The sequence below is a fragment of the Panthera pardus genome, unplaced genomic scaffold (assembly GCF_024362965.1).
Source record: "Panthera pardus isolate Hobbes unplaced genomic scaffold, ASM2436296v1 HiC_scaffold_10, whole genome shotgun sequence".
Taxonomy (NCBI): Eukaryota; Metazoa; Chordata; class Mammalia; order Carnivora; family Felidae; genus Panthera; species Panthera pardus.
In genome coordinates this window covers 71,635,225-71,662,848 of record NW_026526655.1, presented here as the reverse complement: position 1 = coordinate 71,662,848, position 27,624 = coordinate 71,635,225, and the positions used below count along the sequence as shown (strand labels likewise).

The following is a 27,624-nucleotide window of genomic DNA, read 5'->3' as shown; positions in this document are numbered from 1 at the left end:
CTTGATGAAATATGATACAGCACACAATTAATGGATCTAGCAGCCTAGCAACTTCATCTTAAATCAAGATGAATTTTCCTCAAGTACCTGACTCTGTAACTTGATTATGAATTTCCCCGTTAAGGTTGTTCATGATCTCCCACCTACCCCTTCCAAACTGACCCTATTAGCTCGCACTTAGAGCTTACTGTGTATTTTACTCTGATTCAAGCTCAGATAACAGATAATCAGGTCAGACTCCCCACTCCTCTGTTTGTGTGTGTGTGCGTGTGTGTGTAATCACTACCTTCCAGTGCTTCTCAACCAAAATCTACCATTAAGCTTGCGTGATGACAACAATTCCTTTGTATTCTGCTGGCTTAAGCTATTATCAAGTATGAGTCACCCTATGGCAAGACTGAGAGATACCTGTCTTCTTTCTTCTCTGCTCCTTCCTGTACTCCCGACCCTACCTGCCAAGGGCCCAAAAGTCAGCGCAGGACTCTTGGTTCTCTAGCTTGATTCAGTTATGACTGAACAGACTGTTGCATACCTGGCTAGGAATAAAACTACCACTTAAAATAGTTGACACATGGGAGAAATGCCATGTTAAGAGGAGATCTGCCCCAAAGATATTGCAGTTCAACAGAAAAAGTTGATCATGAACTCAGCCACATCTTATTCTAAAAACCAGTTAGTAAGACCTTGGACAAGTTACTCAACCCTTATGAGATTTGGGTTTTCACTTGTAAAATGGAGATAATAGTATACAGCAGAGGCTTTCAAAGGATGGTCCTTGAACCAGCACCATGAGCATCACATGGGAACTTGTTATAAATGCAAAATCTGGGATCCTATTCCAGACCAACTGAGTGAGATATGTGAGGAGTGGGCTCAGTGATGCATTCATATCTTCCTGACGCATTCTGATGTTTGAGAAACACTTGTATAGAAGTATGGAAACAGAAGAGAGTAGTCCACAGTGAGGTTGTGCTATGCTACCTGGGGAGAGCTGGTTGATTCTTGTGAGAATAGTTTTTTGGTTCAGTAGCCAAAACTTTGTGTGTCACTGGCACACAAAGAACTGGAGCATCCTTCAGGGTCAGGGTCCTGTTCACCAAGTTCATCTGCCTGAGTCAGTCTTCGTTATTCACAGAATCCATATCTGCGAATTCACCTACTTACTAAAATTTATTTGTAGCCCCCAAATCAATACTTTTAGTACATTCTGAGTCATTTATATACACACATAGAAGGGAAAAAAATTTGAGTCACCTGATTCACATGTTCCCAGCTGAGGTCAAACAAGGCTCTGTGTTCTTACTTCACCTCTCATACTGTAAACAAGTGTCCTTTTTGTCATCTATTTGGTTTCCTTTTCCTTTTTTTTTTTTCATTTGTGTGCTTTTTGTTGATGATCTTGCTGTTTAGAATGGTCCTGCAGAGTAGTGCTGAAGTGTTGTGTAGTGTTCCTAAGTGCAAGAAGGCTGTGATGTGCCTTATAGAGGAAATATGTGTGTTAGATAAGTTTGTTCTGGCATGAGTTATAGTGTTGTTGGTTGTGAGTGCAAAGCTAATGAATCAACAATATATATTAAATAAGGTGTCTTTAAACAGAAAGACACAGAAAATAAAGTTATGTATTGATCAGTTGGAAAAAAAAAAAAAAAAGTCCAGAGGCTTGCATGAGCCTAATCCTGTATTTTTTCTAGGAGCAATGATTTAGCATTAGCTAAGTAAGTATTTGAGGATACTTTATAGAGCAAGACTCCCATGAGTAATGAGAATCAACTATACAAATCAGAATGATTGTGGATGCACTCACACTGAGAGATGGGGCTCTGCTGGGACCAAAATGCTAGTATCTGCAAAGGTAGCAATTTTTTTTTTCCCTGTCAGTAGACTTTAATGGAAAGCAGATCATAATCCGATATGTCCTCATGCTTTAGAACAAGGGGAGTTGGATGACCCCAGCCAGTCTGAGATGTCCTAAGACAGCCATCTCCAGAATGGATGCTCTTGGTCATATCTGGCTCCTCCCTCACCTGTGGTTGGCTTCCTCAGCTAACAAAGTTTAGGACGTTCTGATAGGCAACGGGACTAGAAACTCTGGAAGGGCCTTGGTTAAGGCTCTTGGGTGCATGTGGCCCATACTTGCCTCTGGAACCGCTCTTTCTTCACATTCCCTAACCTCCCATGAGCAAACCTACAGGCCTGTTCATTCTTTCAGCTCTGTCAAGATACCTGGTCTGGTGGGCCCAGGAAGCCAGCCTACAGTTTACAGGGAACTTTCTGATTTTCTTTCTGACTCATTATATTTCACTTTAATTCTCAGAAGGCAATCGTTTTCTCTTATTTTCAATATCTTGCATCAGCTTTCATTGAAGCTCTGAAGTGCTGACCACAGATAGTATCTACTTAGTAAGATTGTTGTAAGGCTTGAACGAGCTAAACTATGCAAAGAACACAGCACAATGAGCTTTTCGGTTAAGTGCTTGCTAAACCTTAATGTGATTTTTTTTACCTAAATCATTTTTACACAAAGTCTAGCACAGACTTGACAACAGATCACAGATTTGGCCAATGGCATCTCAAGAATTGTATGTTTTTTACTGATCAAATATTAATACAGGTTCACTGAAGAAAATCTGAGTTAATATAAAAGTATAAAGAAGAAAATAAAAACATAAATGTTAAGTTATGAGATATATCACAGTTTATTGGATAATCTGTTAATAAAATTTTGTTTCATAAATCTTTCCATAATTAGGTAATGTTGTGATCCTTTCGCATACACCTTTGCAGGCTCTGCTGTATCTCTGCTGAGAATTGACTCCAGAGAAATTGCTGGGTTACTTTTCAATCCACACTAGCAAATGTCTTTCCAAAAAGTTTGTATCAGTTACATCATTATAAACAAAACAAAACAAAGCAAAACAAAACAAAAATATACCAGTTGATCAGTTAAAAATGGCATCTTAATTTAAGGTTTAATTTCTATTTTATTGCTGCTAAGACTGAGCACTTGTTCATATTTATGGACAGTTTGTATTTCTTCTTTTGCCAATTGCCAGCTTACATCCTTTGCTCATTTTCTTATTGGGGTATTTTTTTTTATTTTCTAACTAAATTTTAAGAACCATTTCCCTTAAAAATATTAACCTTTTGCCTTTGTGGTTTCTATTTTAATTTTGTGTATGCTGTTTTTGGATATATACCTTAAAACTTTATGTAGTCAGGTTTGTTTTCAACCTTCAAATATGAGATGTATTTTAAAGAGTTATATGAGGAAGATGTTTAATTTTTTTTTTTCAAATCGTTACCTATGAAATGACAATAATTTATCATTTGTTCCAATTGCTCCAATAGCATTTAACGTAGTTGTGTGTTGGAAGAAAATGCATTTGATTTAGAATAAAAAGACTGAGAGGTGATCTATCGTTGGGCAAGTTACTTCACATTGCTGGGCCTCAGTATCTTCATCTGTAAAATGAGACTGGTGTACCTACTTGACGAAGTTCTTGTGGAGGTTACATGAGATAAAAAGTATGCAACTATGTGAGGTGTACCACTGTCCCTATGAACTAAGTATTCTTGAAAATTGTTAGTTTAATCTTTTATTTGGGGCTGCTTGCTCACACTGTACAAAAGTGACATTTGAACATCTTCTGAAACCAAAGAAACTAGCATTCCTATCTTTTTGTAAGAAATGTACATCGTTGTTGGTAAGAATTGCTAGGCAGATCTTACTAGAATGCTATGCTTTTGGAAAATGGAATGAAATTCTAGTTTAATTCAGTAAACTCACACGCGTGCTGGGAGACCGAGGTAGCTAAAGCAAAGCATAATGCCAGGCTTGGCTCATGCCAGGAAATTTTGATTAAGAGACTCCCCCTGTTTTGGTCAGAGTCTTTCCTCTAACAAATGCTCATATTGGGCTGTTATTTTCTTGGCATAGCAATTGAAGGAAGTAGGTACTCATTAGCAAATAATTTTATTTTGAGTCCCTAGATAACAATAGATTTTCATTTAAAACGAAGAATAAGGGCACCTGGCCGGCTAAGTTGGCTAAGCATCTGACTTAATTTCGGCTCAGGTCGTTATCTCACAGTTGGTGAGATCAAGTCCTGCATCCGACTCTCTGCTGATAGCAGCAAGCCTGCTTGAGATTCTCTCTCTCCCTCTCTCTCTCTGCTCTCCCCCCTGCCCCCCGCTTGTGCTCTCTCTCTTTCAAAATAAATAAATTAAAAAAATAAACTGCAGAATAATTGTGAAACACAATATACAAAAATACTATCTACATTTTTTGTTAGACTTTTAAATAAATGTACACAAACTAAGATTACAGTGATACATACCAAATAGCTAACAGCATCATTTTGAGTGGGATTAGAAATAATTTCCATTTTCCTCTTTTTGTCTGTATTCTCACATGGGCTAGTTATTGCCTGTGCAATAAGAAACTGTTCTGTACACTCATATGTGTTTGTGTGTGTGTACATGTAAGAAATCTAAGCATTTCATGGTTCTACTTCCTCTTTTGCAAAACTATAGTGAATACCTCATTGTTGGCATCATATTAAAAAAACCCACAAAACAAAACATAGCACATGTGGAATGATGTTAAAAAAGAAATCTCTCAAAATGTTTGATAGAGGGAGAAAATTTGACCTTTGTGCTATTAAATATTTTAAAATGCATATTACAACCTATCTACAAATATGAAAATGGGGAAAATACATTTTTGTTAGTGTATCTTAAACAATAGCATAAGGAAAACTTCTTTAAAAACTGTAAGCCACTTCAGCATTCTTTACATGGTGTAATAAAATTTTTTAGTGACCGTATATCCAAAGAAGATAAAGAAAGAAACTACTCCTAAAAGCATTAGAGATTAGATTAAACAGGTTTTAAAAGTGTGGTGCACAGACCCACATAGGTCCCTGAGACATTTTCAGAGAGGCCATCGGGTCGAACTATTTTCTGATAATAATAAAAGATGTTATTTGTCTTTTTCACTGTGTTGACATTTGCACTGATGCTGCAAAAGCAGTGGTGAGTAAAACAGCTGGTGCTGGAGATCAAGGCAATGGCTCAAACCTGGCTAGTAGTGGTTCTTATGATTTTTACTGGCAAGCATTTATCATCATAATAAAGTTGCTAGTTTTACTTGGTTATCTTTGATAAAGCAGTAAAAGTTACTCATTTTATTAAGTCTACACCCTTGAATACGTGTTTTTTAAAAAAATGTATTTCTGGGGCGCCTGCCTGGCTCAGTTTGTAGAGCATGCGACTCTTGATCTCGGGGTCATCAGTTTGAGTCCCACGTTAGGTATGGAGCCTACTTAAAAAATAAAAAAAATAATAAATAATAAATGAAGTGTTTCTGTGTAACCACATGGGACATATGCATACAACATTTCTGCGGCACACGGAAGCACAATGTTCACAGTGACAAAAAACTTCTGTAGTTGTTTGAACTCAACTGGCCCTTTTTTTATAGAAGATTTTTACCTGAAAGAATGTGTGCCAGCCAAACTATTATTCCAACTTGGGTATGCGGCAGATATGTTCTTAAACATGAGGAAAACCTGTCCTTCAAGGAAAACAGCTGTCAGTATTTGTTGCCAATGATAAAATTTGAGGTAACTAGAAAATTAGAATTCTGGAAAATTTTAATCTGCTACCCATGAGATTAATAGCTTCTCAGGACTTGAAGACTTCTCTGATGAGATTTGTGGTGATATTAACAAATGTGACTTTTTTCAATACTGTGTTAGGAAACTTGGAAGATCTACATAATTCACTGAAGAAATATTTTCCAAATTACCAAAGTATATTACAAAATCACATACATGGGTAAAACAGCCATTCAAAGTGCAAGACACAACAATGGCTTTACCCAAAGTTCGTTGATACTGTTTCAGACTCCACTTGAAACTAAATTTACCTCTTGTCTAGTTTGAATGTAGTATCAAAGAAGAATGTCCACAGACATTGTAAAAAGCTATTAAATGCTTCTCTCTTTTCCAACTATAAATCTATGCGAGATTTGACTTTCTTCATGGAATTCAACCAAAACAAAATATTGCAACAGATTAAATGCTGAAGAAGACATGAGAATCCAGTTGTTTTCTATCAAACCAGATATTTTAAGAGGTTTGTTAAAATGTGAAACGGTGCCACTCTTCTTGCTGATTTTCGTCTTGTTATGAAAAATATAATTTTTTTTATAAAGATGTGATTTTATAATAATGTACGGCATGTTTCTTACTGGAATTATGAAATGAATCAATAAATAATCATTTAAAAAATTTCTCAGTTTTATTTTCTAAGATGCTGAATTTTGATAGATACAACCCACATAACTAAAGCTTTATGGGGTCTTAATTTTTGAAAATATAAGAAAGTCCTGAGGTCTAAAATTGTGAGGACTCTACTTAAAAATAACTAGAAATACTAAGTATGGATGAGAGAAAGAAAATTAATACTTGTTTTGAATGTTTGTTATATTCTGACCTCATTCAATTGTCATGATTACCCTAGGACATGAATATTATTATCCTCATTTATATGGGAAGAGACCTACTAAAAGAGAGTAAGTTGTTTGTCCAAGGTTAGGATTTAAACCCAGGTCTGAAGAACTCCTCACTCTTTCCTCTTATTGCCTTCCTACCAAAGAACATTTTATTCCTTAATTATGAGGTTTGGATTGATCAAAGGATTGACTATTATGTTTGGTATTTGAGTTCTTGGTGAGTATATGTCTGGTGGTGGTATCTGGACAGAGAAACTGGGAGAATTAGGGATGTGAAAGGCAAGGAAAAAATATACTGCTGCAGGAAATAACTCATTATTTATAATTTTAACTAATGGCAAATTTTGCAAATAAGAATAAAAGAAACACCTTTGGAAAATATTGACCTTTCAAGAGATCAAATGGATGATTCTCCTTTGGGACTCCATTCACCACAGCTTGTGCAATGCTCTGCTCTCCCCCTAACTTCACTCTGTTGATGTTGGTAGTAACTACCACTTATGGAGAACTTCAAGGTCAAGGCCAGTACCAAATGCTTCATTACCTCACCCAGTCTTTACAACCACTCTGTGTGATCGGTATGGTTAATGCAAACTGAAGCTTTAAGGGTGAAAATGTTCACTTAAGTTGATGTTACAAGTGAGTAGACAAATCTGAACCTAATGCAGGGCTGATGGCAAAGCCCATGCTTTTAATGACCATGCTAATACTGTGTGCCTGCTCCTCAAAGAATTTCAGCTTTTTGAGGACTGAGTGTAAGTCTTTTCTTCCAGATATCTCCATTCCTGGCACAAGGCTTGGTACATAGTTGGAGCAGAGTAAATTTTTGTTGAATGAATTAATGAATAAATGAATGAAATTCAGTCAGAGCTATAAAAAGCCAAACTGCTTCCTTTTTTCTAGGAACCTGATTAAGGACAGGGTCTTATTGTTAGATGATGGGCTGCCAACTTAGCTGAGCCATTGGTTTGTTAATTTTAATTGTTTTCTCTGGTAACAGTCCTTACTCATTGGTTCCCATGGTCATTATTGTACTTGATGTTACTACCTCTTATCTGGCCTGTGACAGAAAGAATGATTTTGACTAAGCCCCTGGGGCAGAGGTTGGACTTTGTAATCCTAAATGAAACTGCACTACTAGACTTTCTACCAAAGCTTAACATACCAGAGATCTAAATAAATACAAATTAAAAATAAATAAATAAATAAATACACATTTTAAACAAATACAACATTCTCTATTAAATATATATATATGAGGGCCAGAGCATCAGAAATGCTTTGGGAGGCTGTTAGAAGTTCACTTCCCTTCACAAGTGAATCAAACAATTGATAATAGTAATCATACCTTACTATTTAATATACACCATAAATCTATTCTCTAGAAAGCTCTTTGTTGAGTCTTGCCAGAACTGCTATTCTTCTCTACTACCAGAAATCTGACTTCATTTGGGGTAGCAATACACTTCCTTTGCAGCTAGCCATGGCTATGTAACAAGTCCTGGCCAATGAGATGAAAGTATAAGGAATTGGGGAAAATTTGTGGCAAAACTCCTTAAATCAAGAAAATAAAATTCATCATCCATTTATGATTTTTTAAAAATTTACCAAATAAGGAATAGAAAAGAACTTTCTTGATCTGATAAAAGGAATAAAAACAAAACAAAACAAAACAAAAAATAGTAGCTGATAATATAACCAATAGTGAAACATTGAAGATTCCCTCCTAAGATCACAAGCAAGTTAAGTAACATCATTCTCCACTTCTATTTAAAATCGTATTAATGACCCTAAGCAGTACACCAAGGCAAGAAACAGAAAGAAGAGGCATAAGTATTGGAAGAGGAAGAGGTTGTTATAAATGACATGGTCATGTACATAAAAAATTCTAAGAAATCTATAAAAAACTAGACTGGAACCAATAAGAAAAATTTATCAAGGCTGCAGAATGCAATGTGAATATGCAAAATAATTCCATTTCTATATGTTATCAACAAACACGTAGAAAATACCTTTAGCAACAGAATTAAGAAAAAAACAAACAACCCTAGGAATAAATCAAAAAAAGGATGTATAGGATATCTACCCTGAAAATGACAAACCATTGCTGAAAGAAAGTAAACAAGACCTAAATGAATGAAAATATATGTCATATGCAATGATTGGAACATTCAGTATTTTTAAGATGTCCATTCTCCTTAAATTGACTTATCATTTCAATGCAATTCCAATCAAAATCTCAGCATATTTTTTGAAGAAATCTACAATGTGATTCTAAAATTTCTGTGGAAATGCAAAGGATCTAGAATAGCAAAACAAAAGAGGAACAAAGTTGGAGAATTTACGCTCCTGATTTTAAGACTTTTTATAAAGTTGTAGTTATAAAGACTGTAAGGCATTGGTGGTTACATGGGTGTATTCAACGGATCGGGGGAACAGAATGGAGTGTCCAGAATTACATTCATATATATATATAGTCAATTACTTATTAACAAGGATATAAAGGTAATTCAATGGGGGAAGGAAAGTCTTGCTTAACAAATAGTGCTGGAGCAATTGGGTATTTGCATGAAAACAAAGGATGAACCTAAGCCTTTTCCTCATTCTAAATACAAAAACTAATTTGAAGTCATAGACCTAAATGCAAGAGCTTCAACCGTAAAGTTTCTAGAAGAAAAATAGGAAGAATATTTGGGATATTTGCTAAGGTAAAGATTTTTTTTAGGACAAAAAAACACACTAGCCACAAATTTAAAAATTGAAAAATGGAACTCCCACAAAATTAGAAACCTTTGCTTGACCAAAGGCATTGCTAGAAAAATAAAAATACAACCCACAAACAGGGAAGAAATATTTGTAAAACATGTATTTGACAAAGAACTTTTATCCATATACTTGACAAAGAACTTTTATCCAGGATATACAAGGAAATTATATAACATAATATTGAAAAGAATCTAATTTTTAAAAATGGGCAAACAACTTGAAAAAATACTTCACAAAATAAGATATGAGAATGGAAGGAAAACCGTGAAAAGATGCTCAATATCATTTGTTATTAGGGGAATGCAAATCAAAACTACAATAATATACATAGCTATCAGAATGGCTAAAACTGGAAAGACTGACAATACTAAGTGTTATCAAGGATTTGGAATGATTGGAACACACTGCTGATGGAAATGCAAAATGGCAAATCTACTTTGGAAAACAATCTGATAGTTTATTTAAAAATTAAAACTACACTTATACAATTTAGTAACTCCAATTCTAGGTATCTATCCAAGAGGAATAAAAACATACATACACACAAAGATTTAGTGGCAAGTGATCATGGCAGCATTTTTCATGATAGGCAAAAAAATGGGAAACAATCCAAATATCCATCAATGAAAGAATGAATAAACAAAGTGTAGTAAATCCATACAACAGACTATTACTTAAAACCGAAAGGAACAAGCTACTGATCAACATAAAATCATGGATGAGTCTCAGAAACATTATATTGAATAAAAGAAGCCGGAAACAAAAGGTGTATACTATATTATTTCATTTATATGAAATCCAGGAATAGGCAAAACCAATCTAAATTATGGAAATCAGAAAGCAGTTACCTCTAGGCGAATAGAACCGACTATAATGTGGCACAAAGAAACTTTCTGAGGTGATGGAAATGTTCTACATCATGTTTTATGTGGTAATTACATTGGTATATTCAATTGTCAAAACTCATCAAACTGAACATTTCTGATGTATGGCATCTTGGTGTGTGTCAATGATACCTCGAAATAAAAGGTGGGGAGAAAGGCAGTGCCTTTTATTGATCTGCCCCTCTTTTCCTCTTTCTTTACTGTCTGGAATGAAGAAGTAATGAGTGGCATCCCTGAAAACTCCTTGGGCCTTGAAGTTAAAATCCAAGAGTCAATGATGGGAGAGCGAAAAGCAGATAAGGCCCAGATCCCTGATGTGTGGAGCTGCCATACCAGCCTTGAACTGCCTTTTTCTAGACTCCCTTCATGTGAAAAAGAAAACAAAAACCAAAAACCTTCCCTTTTTAAGCTACTATCTCTGGTGCTTGCAACCAAACACAATTCCTAACAGCTACAATCAGTGATGAGTTCCTTTCATGGTCAAATTATCTTTGTCTATGTCAGATTCTAGTTGGGAACCACACTGAAAAGTTTTTAAATGATATTATAAAGGTGCTTGTCTTTTAGAGATTGATGCCTTGGGTGTATAAAAGTATTAAAAGTCAATATACTTTTGGAAAGCCGTTGCATATATACTGGATTCATAGTAGTAAGGGGCTTGGTTTTGGACCAACCCAGATTTTGGTACAGATCACTGATTAGTCATGTGGCCTTGGGAAAATTACTAACCTCTCAGAGCCTCTGTTACTTCCTCTGAGTAGAAGGATGATAAAACCTGCTTTGAACTGCTGTTATTATGAAGATTGAATGAGGTCCTGTGTGTGCAACCTGTAGCACAGTGTCTGGCACACAGCAAATGGTAGCTCTTTTTAATAGAAGGATGTTGAATCATTTGATTTTGAACGTGTCATTGACTGTACACGTATGCCATCACAAAGCAACTTTCCCCTGACCATCACCTGGATAACACATGGTTTTAATAGCTGACAGTAGCAGGTTACAATAGAGTCCATAATGCTTATTTTCCTACTGAATTGGGTAGCAGAGAAGGCTGGAAATAATAAGAGAAAGCCAAGCGATAAGAGAAATCCACATTTCCCAAAGTATGTCAGAGGGAACTGTATAAATTGGTATTTTGGCAGAAATCATGGTCATGGAGAAAAATACTCTGAGAAAGTATGGGTTACTGTCAAAGAGCCTCAGAAAGAGGCGGCCTTTGGGAATAGAAGGTCTCTGAGAGGTTGTAGATGGACACAGGCCATTGAAACCTATAGTGAAAGAGTCACTTCCCCTGTCTGCAGAACACAAAGCCAAATTTGCCACTCCTGAAAAAAGATTCTACACAGGAAGACAGATGTGAGGGTGCTGAAAGAACCCAAGGCCAGAACCAGGTATTAAGATGAGGTCACCTTGGTTCCAAAATGCCCGGACAACTGAGAGAGCTGCCAAGATCCAACCTGGCAGGAGGGAAATGCCAGGGAGTTAGCAAGCTCCTGGCAAGTGCCACTCAGAGCAGGGCCATCTCTACAGAAAATCAGTGTTCAAAGATGCCAGAGAATCATTTACTTACCTGCAAGGGTTGGCGATTTCTTCTGGTGTTGTTTTCATAAAAGGGGAGACGGGTTTTTCCACAAAAGAGCCGAAGCCCAGTCTAAAGTTGCTGGTTAATTTAGACATCTCCTTGGAAAGCAGGGAGCCCAGCTCTTTGATTGTGTTGAGGTCATCATCCATGGAGGCTGAGAGGTCCATGAGGTAATACAAGTCCACTGGGTAGTCCTCTGTCTGGCGGACTTGCACTTGCAGGGTCTGTTCACTACCTGCAAAGCCCATGTAAGAAAAGAAAATCCTTAAAAATACATTGAGACTGGGGCACCTGGGTGGTTCAGTCGGTTGGGCATCCGACCTCAGCTGGGGTCATGATCTCACGGTCCGTGAGTTCAAGCCCCACATCAAGGTCTGTGCTGATAGCTCAGAGCCTGGAGCCTGCTTTGGATTCTATGTACCCCCCCTCTCTCTGTGTACTCTCCCTCCCACAGTCGTGCTCTGTCTCACTCTGTCTCTCAAAAATAAATAAATGTTTAGATGAAAAATACATTGAGACTTACTTGTGAATAGCCATTTACTGGGCCAACTGGCTACTTCATACCAATAAGAACTTGCTGGAGATACTGAGGATTTCATAAACTACCTGGTCAAGTTTACAAGTGAATGAGCCCATGAAAAATCTTTCAGCAGTGAGTTTAGAGCTACTAAAGGAGGTAAAAGTTAGGATATTTTATATCTCCTTGGGAGAACCAGCATCCATTTAGATGGAAGATAAGCTGAATTTTTTGTACGTGGTTTTAGCCAGGGAGAAGAAAATAAAGAGGTGTTTAAAGCTACATTACAGTTCTTGAAGAAATGTGAGGTAGGCCCTAACAACATTTGAGCAATTCAAATGCTTACTATTAGATAAGCTTATTTTAGTGATGCATTTGGAGTGTGAGTGACCAATGTGAATGAAGAAGAGTATTAGGCCAGAGATTCTCTATTTCCTTAAGAATGGGAACTCTGACTCATAATAATCATGATATGTAACATGGTACCAGATCTATTAGCTTAATAATGGTATTACCATATGTGACGGTAGATTTATTTACATGAGCCAATGCTCGTGTAAATCACAACATACCTGGTCTCAATTTAAGAGTCAAGCTTTGAGGTGCAATCTGAACAATGTCAGAACTATTTTTCTGTCTGCCTACACTGAGAGGCTTATTTGTAAGTATTTCTATTTGGGAGACAGGGTTTTCGATGAAGGTTAGTTGACATCCTTTAGCTAAAAGAGTTGCTGGGGTATCACACCTTTCTCCAATTCCAGATGGATGGGTAAAATTCTAAAACAAGAAAAAAAAAAACAATAAAGAGAAAAATAAGACAAATCTCCGTTTCTTTATAAGACAAAAATTTTTTTTGCTTGTTTTGCTAGTTGGGCAGCTTGCCATACTCAGTATATCATATCCCCATGTGCCTGATGTTAATTGTAGGCCTAAAATTAAGTTATAGCAGAATAACCAGAGAATTCTGCCAGTGAAATTCTGAGTAAAATTGGATTCTCCTTTTAATTATACCCAGTTGAATTCCCCTACCAGTTGTTTATTTGTTTGTGTTGCTATTTTGTTCTTAATGCTCACTTCTTTAAAGCTCTGTGCCATGACCACCAGATCCTTGAAACGGTTGATAAAGTTAATATCATTCCATGAAAATATCTGCTTGGATTGACCTGTAGGCTCCTGGACCGTCTTAGCTCTCCGTGTGTCTGTTATCAAATCTGACGACAAAGAAAGCCTTTCCTGTGGGTTCTGAAAGGGCAAAGATTGTGACATCTCCCCATCTAGCTCTCTGTTCTGGCTTAACTTGTGGATACATTCATTACCCCTCTATTGAGGCCTTACTTCACTAAAGTTTGGGGACTTCACTACAGTCTTGGGGACTGTAAACTCAGTGTCTGAAAGTATTCCAGTTCAAGGTCTTTGGAACTTTTCTCCAAGATTTGGAAGTGGAGAAGGGAAGCAAAGAGAATATGGTGTAAAAGACTACTTTTTTGTGTAGGACTCAGGAGTTTCCCAGGCCCCTTCTGATCCACTTGGTAACAGGAGGCAGTGAGATGATGTTTCCAGGCTAGAAACAACCTTGCAACAGTGACCCAGATGGAGTTGAGAGATAATTACCTGTTTTACCCCACAGCACAGCTGCTCTAGAGCTACTGAAGTTCTAGGCAACGTCAAATTTGAGGCTCATGGACTGTCATGCTTGGAAAGAAGCAAACCAAGGCTCATAGGGTTTTCCTCATCTCTTAGAATTCTAAGCCACTCTAGCTATTTCACCAACTAGAAAGGTTACATTTCTTCTGAAATTGATTTTTTAGAATTCATTATTTGTCAGTGAGGCCTGGTACATATTTGAGGCCCTAGACTAAGCATAGCAAACGCTGTAACTTCCCATGCTACATCCAAGGCGAACAGTGGCTTGACAAGGGCTCAGAACGCTTCTCAACACAATATCACTGCCACCACCTGTAACCACAGTGTTGGCCAAAGTGTCAGAGGTGGTGTTAACCATAGAACCTATTTTTTTTTTCCAATCTACTCTAAACAGAAGCCTCGTGTACTGTTTGCTTCAGTTGTCTCAACTGATGTAACTACTTCTCCTGTTAGAGTGTGTTCAGAATACTCTGCCTTTGAAAATTGACAATAATGTGACTAACAAGTGTCATGCACAAGTAAAGCTATTCAGGAATGACTTAAGAAGCCCCCTTTAATGAGTGCTAAAATAATACATTTAAATAAAAATCTACAGGTAGGAGTATTGTTAGACTGATTTGTCGTTGTGGGTCTCTGGCATGAAATTAACACCATCTTCTTCAGAGAGTCAATATAAAAAAATGTGGGTTTTCCTCTTTGTATATTCTCAAAACTGCTTTTGATATATGAGTTTACAAAAAGCATAACTCCCTCACATGTGTATGTATGTCCCATCAGTCAGAACAGTAGTGGGGGAGTGAGCTGGGTCTGTGCTCTGTGTCTGTGAGGCTTTCCTCCATGGTATACACTCAACTTGGAATTTGAGATTTAGTAATTATAGCCTACTCCTGAGCCAGGCACTCAGGTTTGTTCCCCTTTGAGCATACTACTCAGTTCTTGCTGAACTTGGCGTTTGTATGCTTTGATTTGTGTTCAGATTCTTTTTGTGAGAGTCAGTAGAGAATTGTTTTAAATCCAGGAAGAGTTAAGACAGCTCAGGAATCATTTACAGATGGCTCTAAGGTGTCACAGGAGGCAGTGACTTAGGATTCCTTGTTACATGTGCCCCCACCCCCTTATACTACTTTTACATAGTTTTCCGTTTGATCAGATAAGGAATGTCTGTTTCGGGCTTTGTCATCAGTGTGGTATAGAGTCACCAAGCTCATGAAAGCTTAATTTTTAGAAGAGCTGGATACTGTCTGAATACTCAAATTTGCCCCAAACCTGGAAGACATCTCTTAGAACCCGGCGGTGGCTCCGAATGGATCCTTAGACAGAGTGCAACTATGCTATTGAAGTTAAATGTATGTTTAACTTTAGAAAATATCCTCTCCGTGATCTCTGATTACTCAGAGCCTTGGCATTTGACATGTAACCGGTTAGAAGCGACTTTAAAATAAGAGGAGGGATCAGGTTAATAAAAGATGCCGAGTTAGGTATTTTTCACAATGATTTGACATTCACTACTTCCGCAAATTGTTTCCGAGAGTAATCACGTGAATGACACTGTGATCTACTAATGCTTACATTTTTCTTTCCTGATTTGTTTCGCTCCTATACCCCAAAGAAAGCAGAAAACTATCAGAATAATCATCGATGGAATCCGCAGGAAGTATAACTGCAGTTTTTATAAACACGATGAAGTCATTTGTTTTACCTCCTGAGAACACCAGGCACACTGAGGTCCAATGAGTAAGCAGTCTTCACAGGTTTCTGCACCTCCCATAGCACAGCCACCTGTGTTTAAACCCAGCAAGACACAAGGGATTCAGCACACTTTCGGTCACTCCACTTACGAGAAAGAAGTATGGCTCTTAAAATACATGAATGAAACAACATCAAAGTCAATTTTAGTCTTCAAAGATCAGTCCTTGAAATTTTGGCAGCTCGTTAAAAAGTTCATATTTTACATCCGTCACATTGAGAACACTTATGTCTTTTTAGCCAAAATGATCATTCTTTTTTTTTTTTCTTGAAATATAAAACTATCTCAGCTTTCACAAACTTCGAATCATTCAATTTATTAGCCTCATTCACTATCATCCACTTTAATTTTTAGAAATTATTTGCAACCATTAAAGAATGCTTCTCTCTTAAATGTGTTATTTTTTTATTCTTAAAATAAGGTCTTCTTTTTCAAGATTATTACTCTTAAGCGGAAGACCTTGTACAATAGAATAGCTAGAAAAGTTACCAAGATGGTTGTCACGAAGGTATTAAGGAGCCCTATTGTGTAGAAAAGCTGTTTAATTCTCCTCATTAAGATGCCCACGCAACCTTTGTATTTATTTACCTGAAGCCTGGAGCATTTGCTGTGGGAACAGCCCTGCCTCCGCCTGTAATTTGTTAGTGTTCCTTCAATGGCAACGAGCAAACGAACAGATCAAATAAAAAATGACTTCAGATCTAGTTTCTGAACCAAATGACAGGTTTGTCAAGCATACCGCGAAAGCAATATATCGGAGAGCTTAGGTCTTACCTTGTACGTGATCGTTCCTTCCTAGAAATAGAAAGAACAGGCAAAGCAGTTCAATCCCCATTCGTTTCAGTTCTCGCTGTGCAGACAGATTAAAAAATGAATTACCTTCAACATTACAAGACCAAAGCTGAACATCGTTAAAGTCTTTCTTTTCTTGAGGTGTAAAATTTTAAATACTACTTACGCTGCTTTGAAAAGAAACTTGAGATGTAAATTTAAAAGTTTTCATTAAGACTGAAATGAAAACAGGCTACCTGGACAGGTAAAGAAGGAAAGCTGTGTTTAAAAGCAACTTCAACATGATTTACTTCCTTGTTCTCCTTATAAGGAAGGCAGGTGTACGTACAATCACCAAGAAGGTGGGGAAATTCATTCAGCAGAAATTTTTGTATAAATTCTCTTAGTCTCTCTGCACCCTAGAGAAAGTTAATATCTTTAGTGAAATAGTAATCAATGAAATGTCAAAAGAGCAATGGAACTAGAATCTAAAGTTTTTCCTAAAATAGTTTTAATTTAATGGCAACAGTAAAGGTGATACATAAAATACAAGGCTATAACTTCTATGTAAGAAGCATTTTAAAAATAAGCTAAAGGCAGATACCTGAGATTTTTGTATTCCATTGTTAAATCCTTTGCAGAAAATTGAAATGAACTCTGAAAAATAAAATTCATTTTACAGTCAAACTAGAAGGCAGACTAGGGAAAGCAAAACACTGCTCCTTTGTTTTTCATATTGGATGAAAGATATTTTTTCATGAGTATAGAATTCTTTTTTTTAAGTTTATTTATTTTGAAAGAGAGAGGGCACAAGTAGGGGATTGGCAGAGAGAGAAGAGAGAGAGGGAATCCCAAGCAGGCTCCATGCTGTCAGCACAGGGCCTGACACGGGGCTCAAACACAAACTGTGAGATCATGACCTGAGCTGGTATCAACAGCCAGACACTTAAACAACTGAACCACCCAGGAGCCCCCTCAGCATAGAATTCTCAATTAAAAAGTGTTATTGGAAATAAATATAATATATGAAAATGAAATTAGACCCAGAGTAGATAATTTCACGACAACAGCAATGGACACAGAAATGGTGGTGCCTAGGATTCAGCATCCCTTTAGATAGGGACCAACGGCTCTTCTTTCTGTCCCAGCCTCTAACTCGCCACTTAGCCCATAGCAGGTATTTACTTGTTAAAAGAAACAGTGACCAATTTAAAATATATACAATCTATGTCTAAATTCATGTGGTCGATTGCCTATTTTCCCAATGTATTCAGGAGAGTGTTTGGGGATTTGTAAAAACTGAAAACCAGTAAGAATCAAATATTCGCTTTGTTACTCTCTAAACTCTCTGACCTTGGACAGGCTTCTTTGTGGCTGGGCCTATGTCCTGGGAGATTATCCTTTAAAGGTGTATTTCTAGACAAGCATGCGAATTCTGTGGAGAGAGGAAAAGCTAATTATAGACTGCTCAGGTTCTTCTCGGAAGGCTGTGTTCAATTTTGAACTCCATCATACACAAGAACATGAAAGAACATGGCAAGAATCCTGTAGAGAGAAACTAGAATTATTAAAAAGCTGAAAGATATACCTTTTGGGAGAAAAATACAGTTGTACAAAATCAGTCGATTTATAAAAGCTTGAAGAAGAAATATTTGAGGCATAAAATATCTGTGTCCTTGATATTGTCTCCATATTTGTACTTAGTATTAGCAGTCATTCATTCATTCATTCATTCATTCAGCAAATATTTATTGAACATCTACTCTGTGCCAGATATTGTTCTAGAAGCAGAGGATATGTCAGTGAACAAAAGCAAGTTCTTGACTCATGAAGCATATAGCCTAAGCTGCTTCTTAAAATCAGGCAATAATGAAGTTGACTAAAAATGACAAAGCTGGGTAAAAGGAAAGAGGGGTAGAGAGGGTATGTTATTTTATTTAGGATAATCAGGGAAGAGTTTTCTGCTCAGCTGACATCTGACAGAGCCCTAACTGACTTCGGCAACCAAATGCAAACGCCTTGAGACAGCCTCGTGCTCAGCCTTGTCAAAGACAGTGAGAACAAACATGGACAAGAAGCGTAGGAAATGAGGTCAGATTTAGAGGCAGAGGCCAGAGTGCATGTAGTCTCGACCTTGAACTTTATTCTAAATGTGTTTGCAAGATCATCGGAAGGTCGAAAGCAGAATAATATTATTTGATTTGCATTTAAAAAGAATTACTCTGGCTGCCATGGAGGTCATAATGTATGGGGGAAGATTAGAAGGCAAGAGGCTGATTAGAAATTTATGGCAATTGTTGAGGACAGAGACAAAATGATTGAAACTAGGGTGTTGATGATATAGGAGGACAGTGGTAGGCGGATACAGGTTATAATTTGAAAACAGAATAAGGCTTATGGAATATTGGTGTGCATATGGAAGAGAGATTATTGGCCTGAGCAACTGAATATATAATACTCTTTCCTAAGAAGGGTTACCCTGGGTAAAGATCAGGTTTCACATGGTGGAGGATGGAACTAAAAAATACGTTATGCTTGAGACCTCTGGAAGATAACCAAGTGAAGACGCCACATAGGCAGCTTGGTATCTGAGTCTGGGAGTGGGGGTGGTTTTGAAGTGTGAACTGTAAATTTGAGATCATCAACGTGGATTTAAGCTGAATTAGATCCCAAGCAAGGGAAGGTAGATAAGGAAGAGCTCTGAGAACTAAACCCTGGGGCCTGCAAATAGCTAGGGGTCTGGAGCAGAAGGATCCAGTAAAGGAAGCTGCTATCTAAAAAACACTCCTCTAGCTAAACAGGAACTTCTTTCCTGGAAGACCATTCTCCAAGTATCTCCCACATTTGTGTCTATCTTGCGAGCAGAGGCACTGACTGCTTTTGTTCTGGATTATCTTTTCAAGGGTGTTTGCAAAGTGAATTGCCTTTGAAGGTAGAGATACTGTCTGTCTGTAGGACAAAGAGCAAATTGCTTCCAGCTTTGGAAGACAGAGATGAGTCACCCTCAGAATAGGAGCAAGCATGCTTATTGCCCATTATAAAGGATTCAGTTTCCCTAAGCTTGGGGCTCCTCTCTTGTAACACAGGCATTCACATGAGCAGGTGCCACTTCTTCCCCTTTGTGTCACCTCCTGGGAATTGGCCTTGGGGAACTGGTAAAAAGAAAGTGCTGTTCCTCTGGCCATTGCTATTGCTGTGAATAACATAGTCCATTATCTCTGACCTAGGCACCTCCTGTGTCTGTCAGCACCCATGGATCTGTGATAAGCTAACTTGTTAGCTTGCAAGGAAAATCTCAAGTCCTTCACAGTTCTTGACAATTTTCTACTTGAAATCCACCTTTTCCTATAGACTAAACATGCAATTGTCAAATCTCATTTTTTAAAAAAAATTTTTTTAACGTTTTTTGAGAGAGAGAGAGACAGAGTATGAGAGGAGGAGGGGCAGAGAGAGGGAGACAGAATCTGAAGCAGGCTTCAGGCTTTGAGCTGTCGGTGCAGAGCCCAATGCAGGACTCATGGACCACGAGATCATGACCTGAACCAGTCGAACCCTTAACCGACTGAGCCACCCAGGTGCCCCTGTCAAATCTCATTTTGAAAGATAATCTTACACCCCAAAAGACTGCCTAAAATACCTTGGACTGACCAGTGCCGCCCCAGTCATTGAGCAGTCTGTGTACCCACTGACCTCCCTGGCAACCACCATCAGGTACTTTGGACAAGCTGGGATCAAGGATACCTGCACAACCCTGGATGTGACCACTCCCTAGAAAGTTTTCTCTAAGGATCTAGCCACCACCAAAAATCTACCTCTCCCAGCCTGTCTTGCAGTTAAGAGAATTCCAGTGACTAACTCATGCCAATGGAATATGAGTGAGAGTGGCTTACACCAGGTCCAGGCCATCTTCATGCCCCTCTGCCAACTGGATGCGGGCAGCTGCAGCAAGGTCCTAGGGAAATTCCAGACACTGAGTTCGACCCTGTGCTTAAATTGAGGACCCTGTACCATCCCATGTATAGACTTCCATCCCAGTTCTTAAAGTCATAATTGCACTGCTTTATCTATCCTGTCTCCGATTGCAACCCCTCAATGTTAATTCCCTCCCCTACTTCCAAGCCTTTGCACATTCCTTTGTGCTGCGTGGAGGCCCCTGCCTTCATCTCATTCCTCTCACTGGCTAACCCAGCTCACTGCCAGGTCTCAGAGCAGACATCAGTACCCACAGGAGGACCTTCATGGTCTCTCCAGACCTCTGTGTGCAGACTTTCTCTAGGACAGCCCTGTTCACTCTGCTTGTAATTGCCTAATACTTGCCTCTCGTGCCCACTAGGCTGGGAGCTCCTTTAAGGCACTTGCTTATTCAACAAGTATTTATTGAATTCTTCCTCCATAACAGGCAGGGACTGTGTCTTAATCTTTATATTCCCAGCAAACAGCATAATGCCTAGTACTTTGTAGGTAGTCAGTTAATATTTATCAAGTAAATGAATGAATTTTATATCTTCATTGTCAAGAATTTTCCCTGTTATAAAGCAGGTACTCTATGGATATTGAGTAAATTGATAAGTAAATGAATGAGTGCTTTTTGGAAACTACATAATATAATTAGGAGAGGGAAAAGGTGTCCCCTGCTTGGGTGGTGATGAAAGTTGACAGAAAGCTTAAAAGGCAGGGTGGAAAAAATACTTTAGAGAAAATATAAAGCAGAACAATACTACAAGAAAACATCCATCCACTCTGTTTTCACCTGGGCACCACTCTAGATAATTTGTAACAGGCTATAAGGCATAGAGAAAACATTCTTGCTTCCTGAAGATGTGGTGCCTGGTGCCTTCTCCTGGAAAGTACCTGCCCTCTGTACCCCTATAGATGGAAGTGGCCCTCATTGTTCCATGAGCTAACCAGCACCCCATGAGGTATCCTAAATGAAAACAGTGTCCCCTTAGCCAAGCCACTCAGATTAATTACTTCTGTTCCTTTATATATGGAATTTGAACTAGAAAGCACAGACTAAAAAATCAAGGATTTGGCACTGAGGCTGAAGCTGAAGCTAGCAGGGAGAAGATATCCGGTTAGAGGGAAAATGATGCTTCAGGAGTGAATCAATGTCTAGAGGAACTGGCAGCTATAAGAAGGTAAAAGAGGAAGAAGCCCGAGGTAGAGGAAAGCCATAATGAGCAGAAGATGAAGTGGTGGGTTGAGAGTATCAGAGTCAAAGCAGCAGAGAAGGGCCCCTGTACCACATGAAGAGGACACTAGAGTCAGGTCCGCAAACTCACTCTGTCAAGGAGGAAGCATGGCACAGGCTGAGAATTGCTATGGATCCCACATGCCCGTCCAGATCAAATGTCTCTGAGGCTTGGTCTTCCTGGGTTTCACAAGATCCTGTCTCTTTTAGGGCACTGTGTATTCTTACAACCAATTCCCATCACTTGTAGGGTGTCCAAGGAGTCTGTATATTCTTTAAAATCAAGAGATCCTGTCACATCATGTAAAATTTGAACAGAATTATACTTTCCTGATTGCTCAGAGTCCTGCCTGGGGCTCTCACTCTGAGGGTCTGACCTTCTTCAGAGGATCTGAGCCAGGGGGGCAGGGGAAGTAACACAGCTCAGCTCTTACACTCTGCCCTTCAACTAGCCTTTCCTTCTGAGATTCAGAAATGGGCTGAGTTCAGCAGAGCCCTAACTTCAGGAAGCCATGTGAACCCATCTGCCTCACTATAATTGGCTTGGGTCTCTCCAGACACAGCCAGTCATCCATATTAGAGAATGACAATCTAGGGCTCAGTTGGGCCAGCCTCCAGGCACCTCAAAACACTCCTGAGTAAGCCTGGGTGGCATCCAATTCAAACTCCGGGGACCTTAGTGAGGACTGCTAGCTCCTGGGATGCACTACCTGCTTTATTTCAAGTACCAGTGACAAGTCCACCTGTAGTTGTCTTTCCAAGAAAATGTTTCACAGTGAGTAGAAGACAGAAGAAAGAAGACAGTGGAAATGGATGCTTTGTCTTAGGGTCTGACCCTGATGCATTTATGTATGTGACACACTGCAGGGTAGGCCTTCTGCGGCACGCTATGGCTGACTTGTGGATGTGTGTAATTCAGAGAGTGCAGAATCTGGAAGTGGATACGTTTGTCTCATATTCAAGACTTTCAGAAAAATTCTTTTAAAGAAGGATATGGAATAGTTTCCTGTCATCTTAGTGAATAATGCCCATGGTATATTAAGTGCTAGTGAAATTTTTTGTGGCCTAGGTCTTACATTCTAGTCTGGAGTTTACTTTTTCTCTTGTGGTAAAATATACATAACATAAAATTTATCACCGTAACCATTCTTAACTGTATAATTCATTGGCATTAACTACGTTCACATTGTTGTGACTTTCACCAGTATCCATCTCCAGAATTTTTATCATCCCAAACCAAAATTTTGTACCCACTAAACAATAACTTGCTGTGTCCTTGGCCCCCGTCAACCACAACTCATTCTTTCTATCTCTATGAATTAGACTATTCTAGGGAATTCACATAAGTAGAATCATACAATAAAGTCTCTTGGGGTGCCTGGGTGGCTCAGTCGGTTAAGCGGCCGACTTCGGCTCAGGTCATGATCTCGTGGTCTGTGAGTTCGAGCCCCGCGTCGGGCTCTGTGCTGACAGCTCAGAGCCTGGAGCCTGTTTCAGATTCTGTGTCTCCCTCTCTCTGACCCTCCCCCATTCATGCTCTGTCTCTCTCTGTCTCAAAAATAAATAAACGTTAAAAAAAATTTTTTTAAAGTCTCTTATATGTGACTTATTTCACTTAGCATAATGTTGGCTCATCCACATTGTAGATGTTTTAGAATATCGTTCCTTTTTCAGAAATAGTATTCCACTGCGTGGATAAAGCACATTTTGTTTATCTCCTCGTCTGTCCGTGGCCATTTGAGTTGCTTCCACCTTTTGGCTATTGTGAATAATCCTGCTACGAACATAGGCTCTGTTTGAGTCTGGAGCTTCCTTTGTAAAGTCTACATGACACCCATGCTGGGAGGAAGTCGGGTGCAGTGGGAAGAATTTACATTTTTTGTGTAGAGACCTGGGTTCAAACAGCAGCCCTGCCAGGTTTTACTGTATATCCTTGGGGATTGATCTCTGAGCACTTTAGTTTCCAGTCTGTGAAATAGTGATAATATCCACTTTTCAAGATTATGGTGAAGATTCAATTATACCATTCTGGGATAAATCTGTATTGTGAAGGGCCCAAACATTATATGATTTGGGGTGCCGTCTTCAAGAAAAGGAATGCAAAATTGGAAATAAATTAGGTATGGAAGTGTCTATCTAGTTAAAATGAGCAAGAAAGCAAGAAAGGAAGGAAGGAGGAAAAGGAAAGAAAGAAAGAAAGAAAGAAAGAAAGAAAGAAAGAAAGAAAGAAAGAAAGAAGAAAGAAAGAAAAGAAAAGAAAAGAAAAGAAAAGAAAAGAAAAGAAAAGAAAAGAAAAGAAGCCAAACAAACCCATGATAAACTATGCAAGACTTGGAGAATCCACTCCCTTCCTTCATGATATCTCCTTAGGCAGTTCACCAGAAATGCTTCCTCATGGTAATCCGGCTTCCTCGTCCGCACTTGGAGCCACCTGCAGCCCCCAGCTAGTCCCAGACACCTGTACAACATGGCACCTAGGCTGAGCCTTCATTCCTTTCATGCCAAAACTCCCTCTGATTTCACTCAGGATTCATGTTTACTGTAGTTAGCTTTATTGAGTTCTTCCCATTTGCCAGGCACTGTTAAACATTTTGTTAATATTGCCTTATTTCATTCTCAAAGTTCCCCTATGAAGTAGGGACTATTTTATTTCCATTTACCAAATGAGGAAACTGAGGCACGAGAAGCTCTGTAACCTGCCCGGTGTCACTGACCTGCTCAGGCAGCAGAGCCCTGGAGACAGAACGCTCCCTCCAACCTGAGCTTAGCGTCAGTAGGGAAACTGCCTCCTGATAGATAAAAGATGTTCATAGAATTGTCAAGCAGCTGTCAGCAAGAAATTAAATCCTCCAAGGAATCTTCAAGCATGTCTGCCTCTCAATCTCCACAGTTGGAGACTCTGTCTCCAGCTCTAGCTCTGTATCCAGCTGTCTTCCTTTTGGTTTGTTTTGTTGTTCATCTTGTGGGTCATTCACCACCAAAAATGAGACAGAAATGTGGTCCTGGATCACACAATCATGTTTTTATTCCTCCTCTGATTGAAGTCTGCTACAAAATCACTTAAAAACAAATGAAACAAAGCATGCTGCCCGGCCCTTCAGGGGAAGGAGACACCACTTGGGAGCCAGGCCTGGCATCGAGTCCAGAAGAGGGAGGTCACAGGCATGTCCTGTGGCCAGGAAATGACTCAGAATTAACTCCTCCTGGTCGTCCACATGCAGTCACCCTCCACCCAATTTTGGAGTTCAGTACTCAGTCACACTTAGTTAAAAGAAGATAGTTCTTACTTGGCAAATCTGATGTAAATCTTACATGTTAGGCCTGCTTGAGAAGCGTATTCACTTCAGGTTTGGGAAATTATTTTGAATTTAAAAGAACTAGCTCCTTCTGTACTTTAGTTTGTGGAAAAAATTCCAAAGACAAGATTTTTCATGAAATATCAGTGAATCTGAGTTTATTCTGACTTGACTCAGAACTAGACTGTCTCTTTGTGCCCCTATTTTCCTATCTATGAAGTGAACGGTATGCCATGGTAAGACGTCCATTGCAAAGTGATTTACTCATTCACAGCTTGCAAAACCATTAAATATTTTTTTTCTTTTCTTTTTAAAAGAGAATTCAAGTGGTCTATCCAGAGGTTAGGATTCCTTGGTTTTAAGCAAATATTTTTTTTTTTCTGATGAGCACCATCACTTATATATGGGGCTGCAATGGGCAGCAGCATTACTGGTAAAAACTGGTTCTGATTCATTCATTCATTCATTCATTCATTTACTCACTCATTCAGCAGATACCTGTTGAGATCCTACTATGTCCCAAGCACTGTTCTGGGAATACAACATTGATTAAAACTGACAAAATCTGTCCCTTATGGAGCTTACATTCCTCGAAGAGATGGACAATAAACCCACAAACAAATAAAGATGCCAGGCAGTGACACATGCTAAGAAAAGTAAAGGATAGTAAGAGGTCAGAAAATGGCCAAGGTGGAGTAGCCAGAAAAGCTTCTGATAGGGTGGCGTTAAACAATGCCCTGGAAGTCAAGGAGGGAGACACATGGCTCTCTGGAAGAAGATCAACTATAAGGTTTTAGGCAGCACTATTTGGGAATAGACAAGGTGGCTGGTGAAATTAGGTTGGACAGAGTGAATGACCATGAGGAGGTAATGGGGACAGGCCAGAGAGGCAAGGGGAAGTAGGGAGCTCATTAGGAGAGTCTTGTTTGCCATGGGCAGGACTCTGGATTTGTATTCTGAGAGAGAAAGAAAATTTTTATGGGGTTTTGGTGGGACATGATGTAGCTAATGTTTTAATGTTTTGAAGGGATCACTCTGATCAGACAAAGATGGAAGCGGGGAGACCTATCAGAGGCTATTTTAGTAGTTGTGACCAGAGATGTTGAAAGCTCAGACAAGGAAGGTAGAAAGAAGTGGTTAGATTCTGGACATACTTCCAAAATAGACAGGATTTACAAATGGACCTTGTGTAGGGAAGGAGAGAAATCAAGGGCTCAAGGAAGACTCCAAGAATAACGGAGGTCTCCACTTGATAACCCCACCATCACCAACAGGTTTTTCCAGACATGTCATAGAGACATTGGATAATGTCAGCCTACAGTAAGAGTCATGGTCAGTTCTAGTTGGCTCTGATAACCTGTGGAGTTACGTGGAATCATAACTGTGCAAAAGGTGTTCTTGGCAGAACAGGCAGGGTCAGAACTATGCAGGCAGGTGCTCCATGGTGAGACTGTCAACATACTTGTGTTGTTAATATTCTTTTAGTCCACTGAAAGTCTGATTAGCTGATGTCTCTGTTCTTGAATTCTTCATGACTTGGCATTTGGGGAGCAAAAGAAAACCTGGAAAATCCCCATGGCCCCACAGTCCTCTCTAGCTGCACAGGTAGATGATTGGGGTGACTTTCAATACCAAGTCTGCCCTAACAGATTTTTAAAAATGCATTTCTCATTAGGCCACTGTGAGAGGGCAGGTGAGCTGGGCATTTTTAATTAAAACAAGATCTTGCAAAGTGGAAGGATTTCAGACTTTTTTCCTTAAAGATGCAATTTAGGGGCACCTAGGTGGCTCAATTAGTTAAGCATCCAACTCTTGGTTTCGGCTCAGGTCATGATCTCACAGTTGGTGAGTTTGAGTTCTGCATCAGGCTTTGTGCTGACAATGAGTGTGGAGCCTGTTTGGGATTCTCTCTCTCTCTCTCTCTCTCTCTCTCTCTCTCTCTCTGTGCCCCACCCCTGCTCGTGCTCTCTCTCTATCTCAAAATAAATAAATTAACTTAAAAAAAAGATGCAATTTATTAGCTGCAACAGTAGAGATGGTTTTTACTTATTATTATTATTATTATTATTATTATTATTATTATTAAAGTAGGCTTCACGTCCAGTGCAGAGCCCAATGCAAGGCTTGAACTCAAGACCCTGAGTTGACATCAAGAGTCAGACACTTGGGGCACCTGCGTGGCTCAGTCAGGTAAGTGTCCAACTCTTGGTTTTGGCTCAGTTCATGATGTCACAGTTTCATGAGGTCAGGACCCGCATTGGGCTTTGTGCTGGCAGCATGGAGCCTGCTTGGGATTCTCTCTCTCCCTCTCTCTGCCCCTCGCCCACTCACACTGTCTCTTTCTCTCTCAAATAAAACATAACTTAAAAAAAAAAGAGTCTGGTACTTAACCAACTGAGCCACTCAGGCACCCCAAGGTTTTGTTTTTGTTTTTGTTTTTGTTTTAATGTTTTTGTTTTCTTTTTTGAGAGAGACAGAGACAGAATTCTAGTGGGTTAGGGGCAGAGAGAGACGGAGACAGAATCCGAAGCAGGCTCCAGGCTCTGAGCTGTCAGCACAGAGCCCGACTCAGGGCTCGAACTCCTGAGCTGTGAGATTATGACCTGAGCCTAAGTCGGACGCCCAACCAACTGAACCACCCCGGCGCCCCAAGGTTTTTATTTTCTAAAAAAACTGGGAGAAATGGTCACCAGCAATTACGTTTAAGGA

General features: G+C 39.1%; 1 protein-coding gene across 4 annotated transcripts in view; it reads right to left on the bottom strand.

Moving 5' to 3' along the window:
• Nucleotides 1-27,624, bottom strand: part of ITGB6 (integrin subunit beta 6) — a 132,718-nt gene that overhangs the window by 60,444 nt on the left and 44,650 nt on the right. The window contains exons 2-8 of one of the 4 annotated variants that reach the window (XM_019457504.2): nucleotides 17,782-17,863; nucleotides 17,033-17,085; nucleotides 16,616-16,847; nucleotides 16,432-16,507; nucleotides 15,610-15,689; nucleotides 12,839-13,043; nucleotides 11,738-11,984 (exon numbers count right to left, since the gene is read on the bottom strand). In XM_019457504.2, coding sequence (XP_019313049.2) covers nucleotides 11,738-11,984; nucleotides 12,839-13,043; nucleotides 15,610-15,689; nucleotides 16,432-16,507; nucleotides 16,616-16,660 — 653 coding nt within the window. In that variant the 5' untranslated portion in view covers nucleotides 16,661-16,847; nucleotides 17,033-17,085; nucleotides 17,782-17,863. Of the gene's footprint in view, nucleotides 1-11,737; nucleotides 11,985-12,838; nucleotides 13,044-15,609; nucleotides 15,690-16,431; nucleotides 16,508-16,615; nucleotides 16,848-17,032; nucleotides 17,086-17,781; nucleotides 17,864-27,624 lie in introns of those variants that run through there. The other 3 variants (XM_019457512.2, XM_019457516.2, XM_019457517.2) reach the window with 3 other exon arrangements.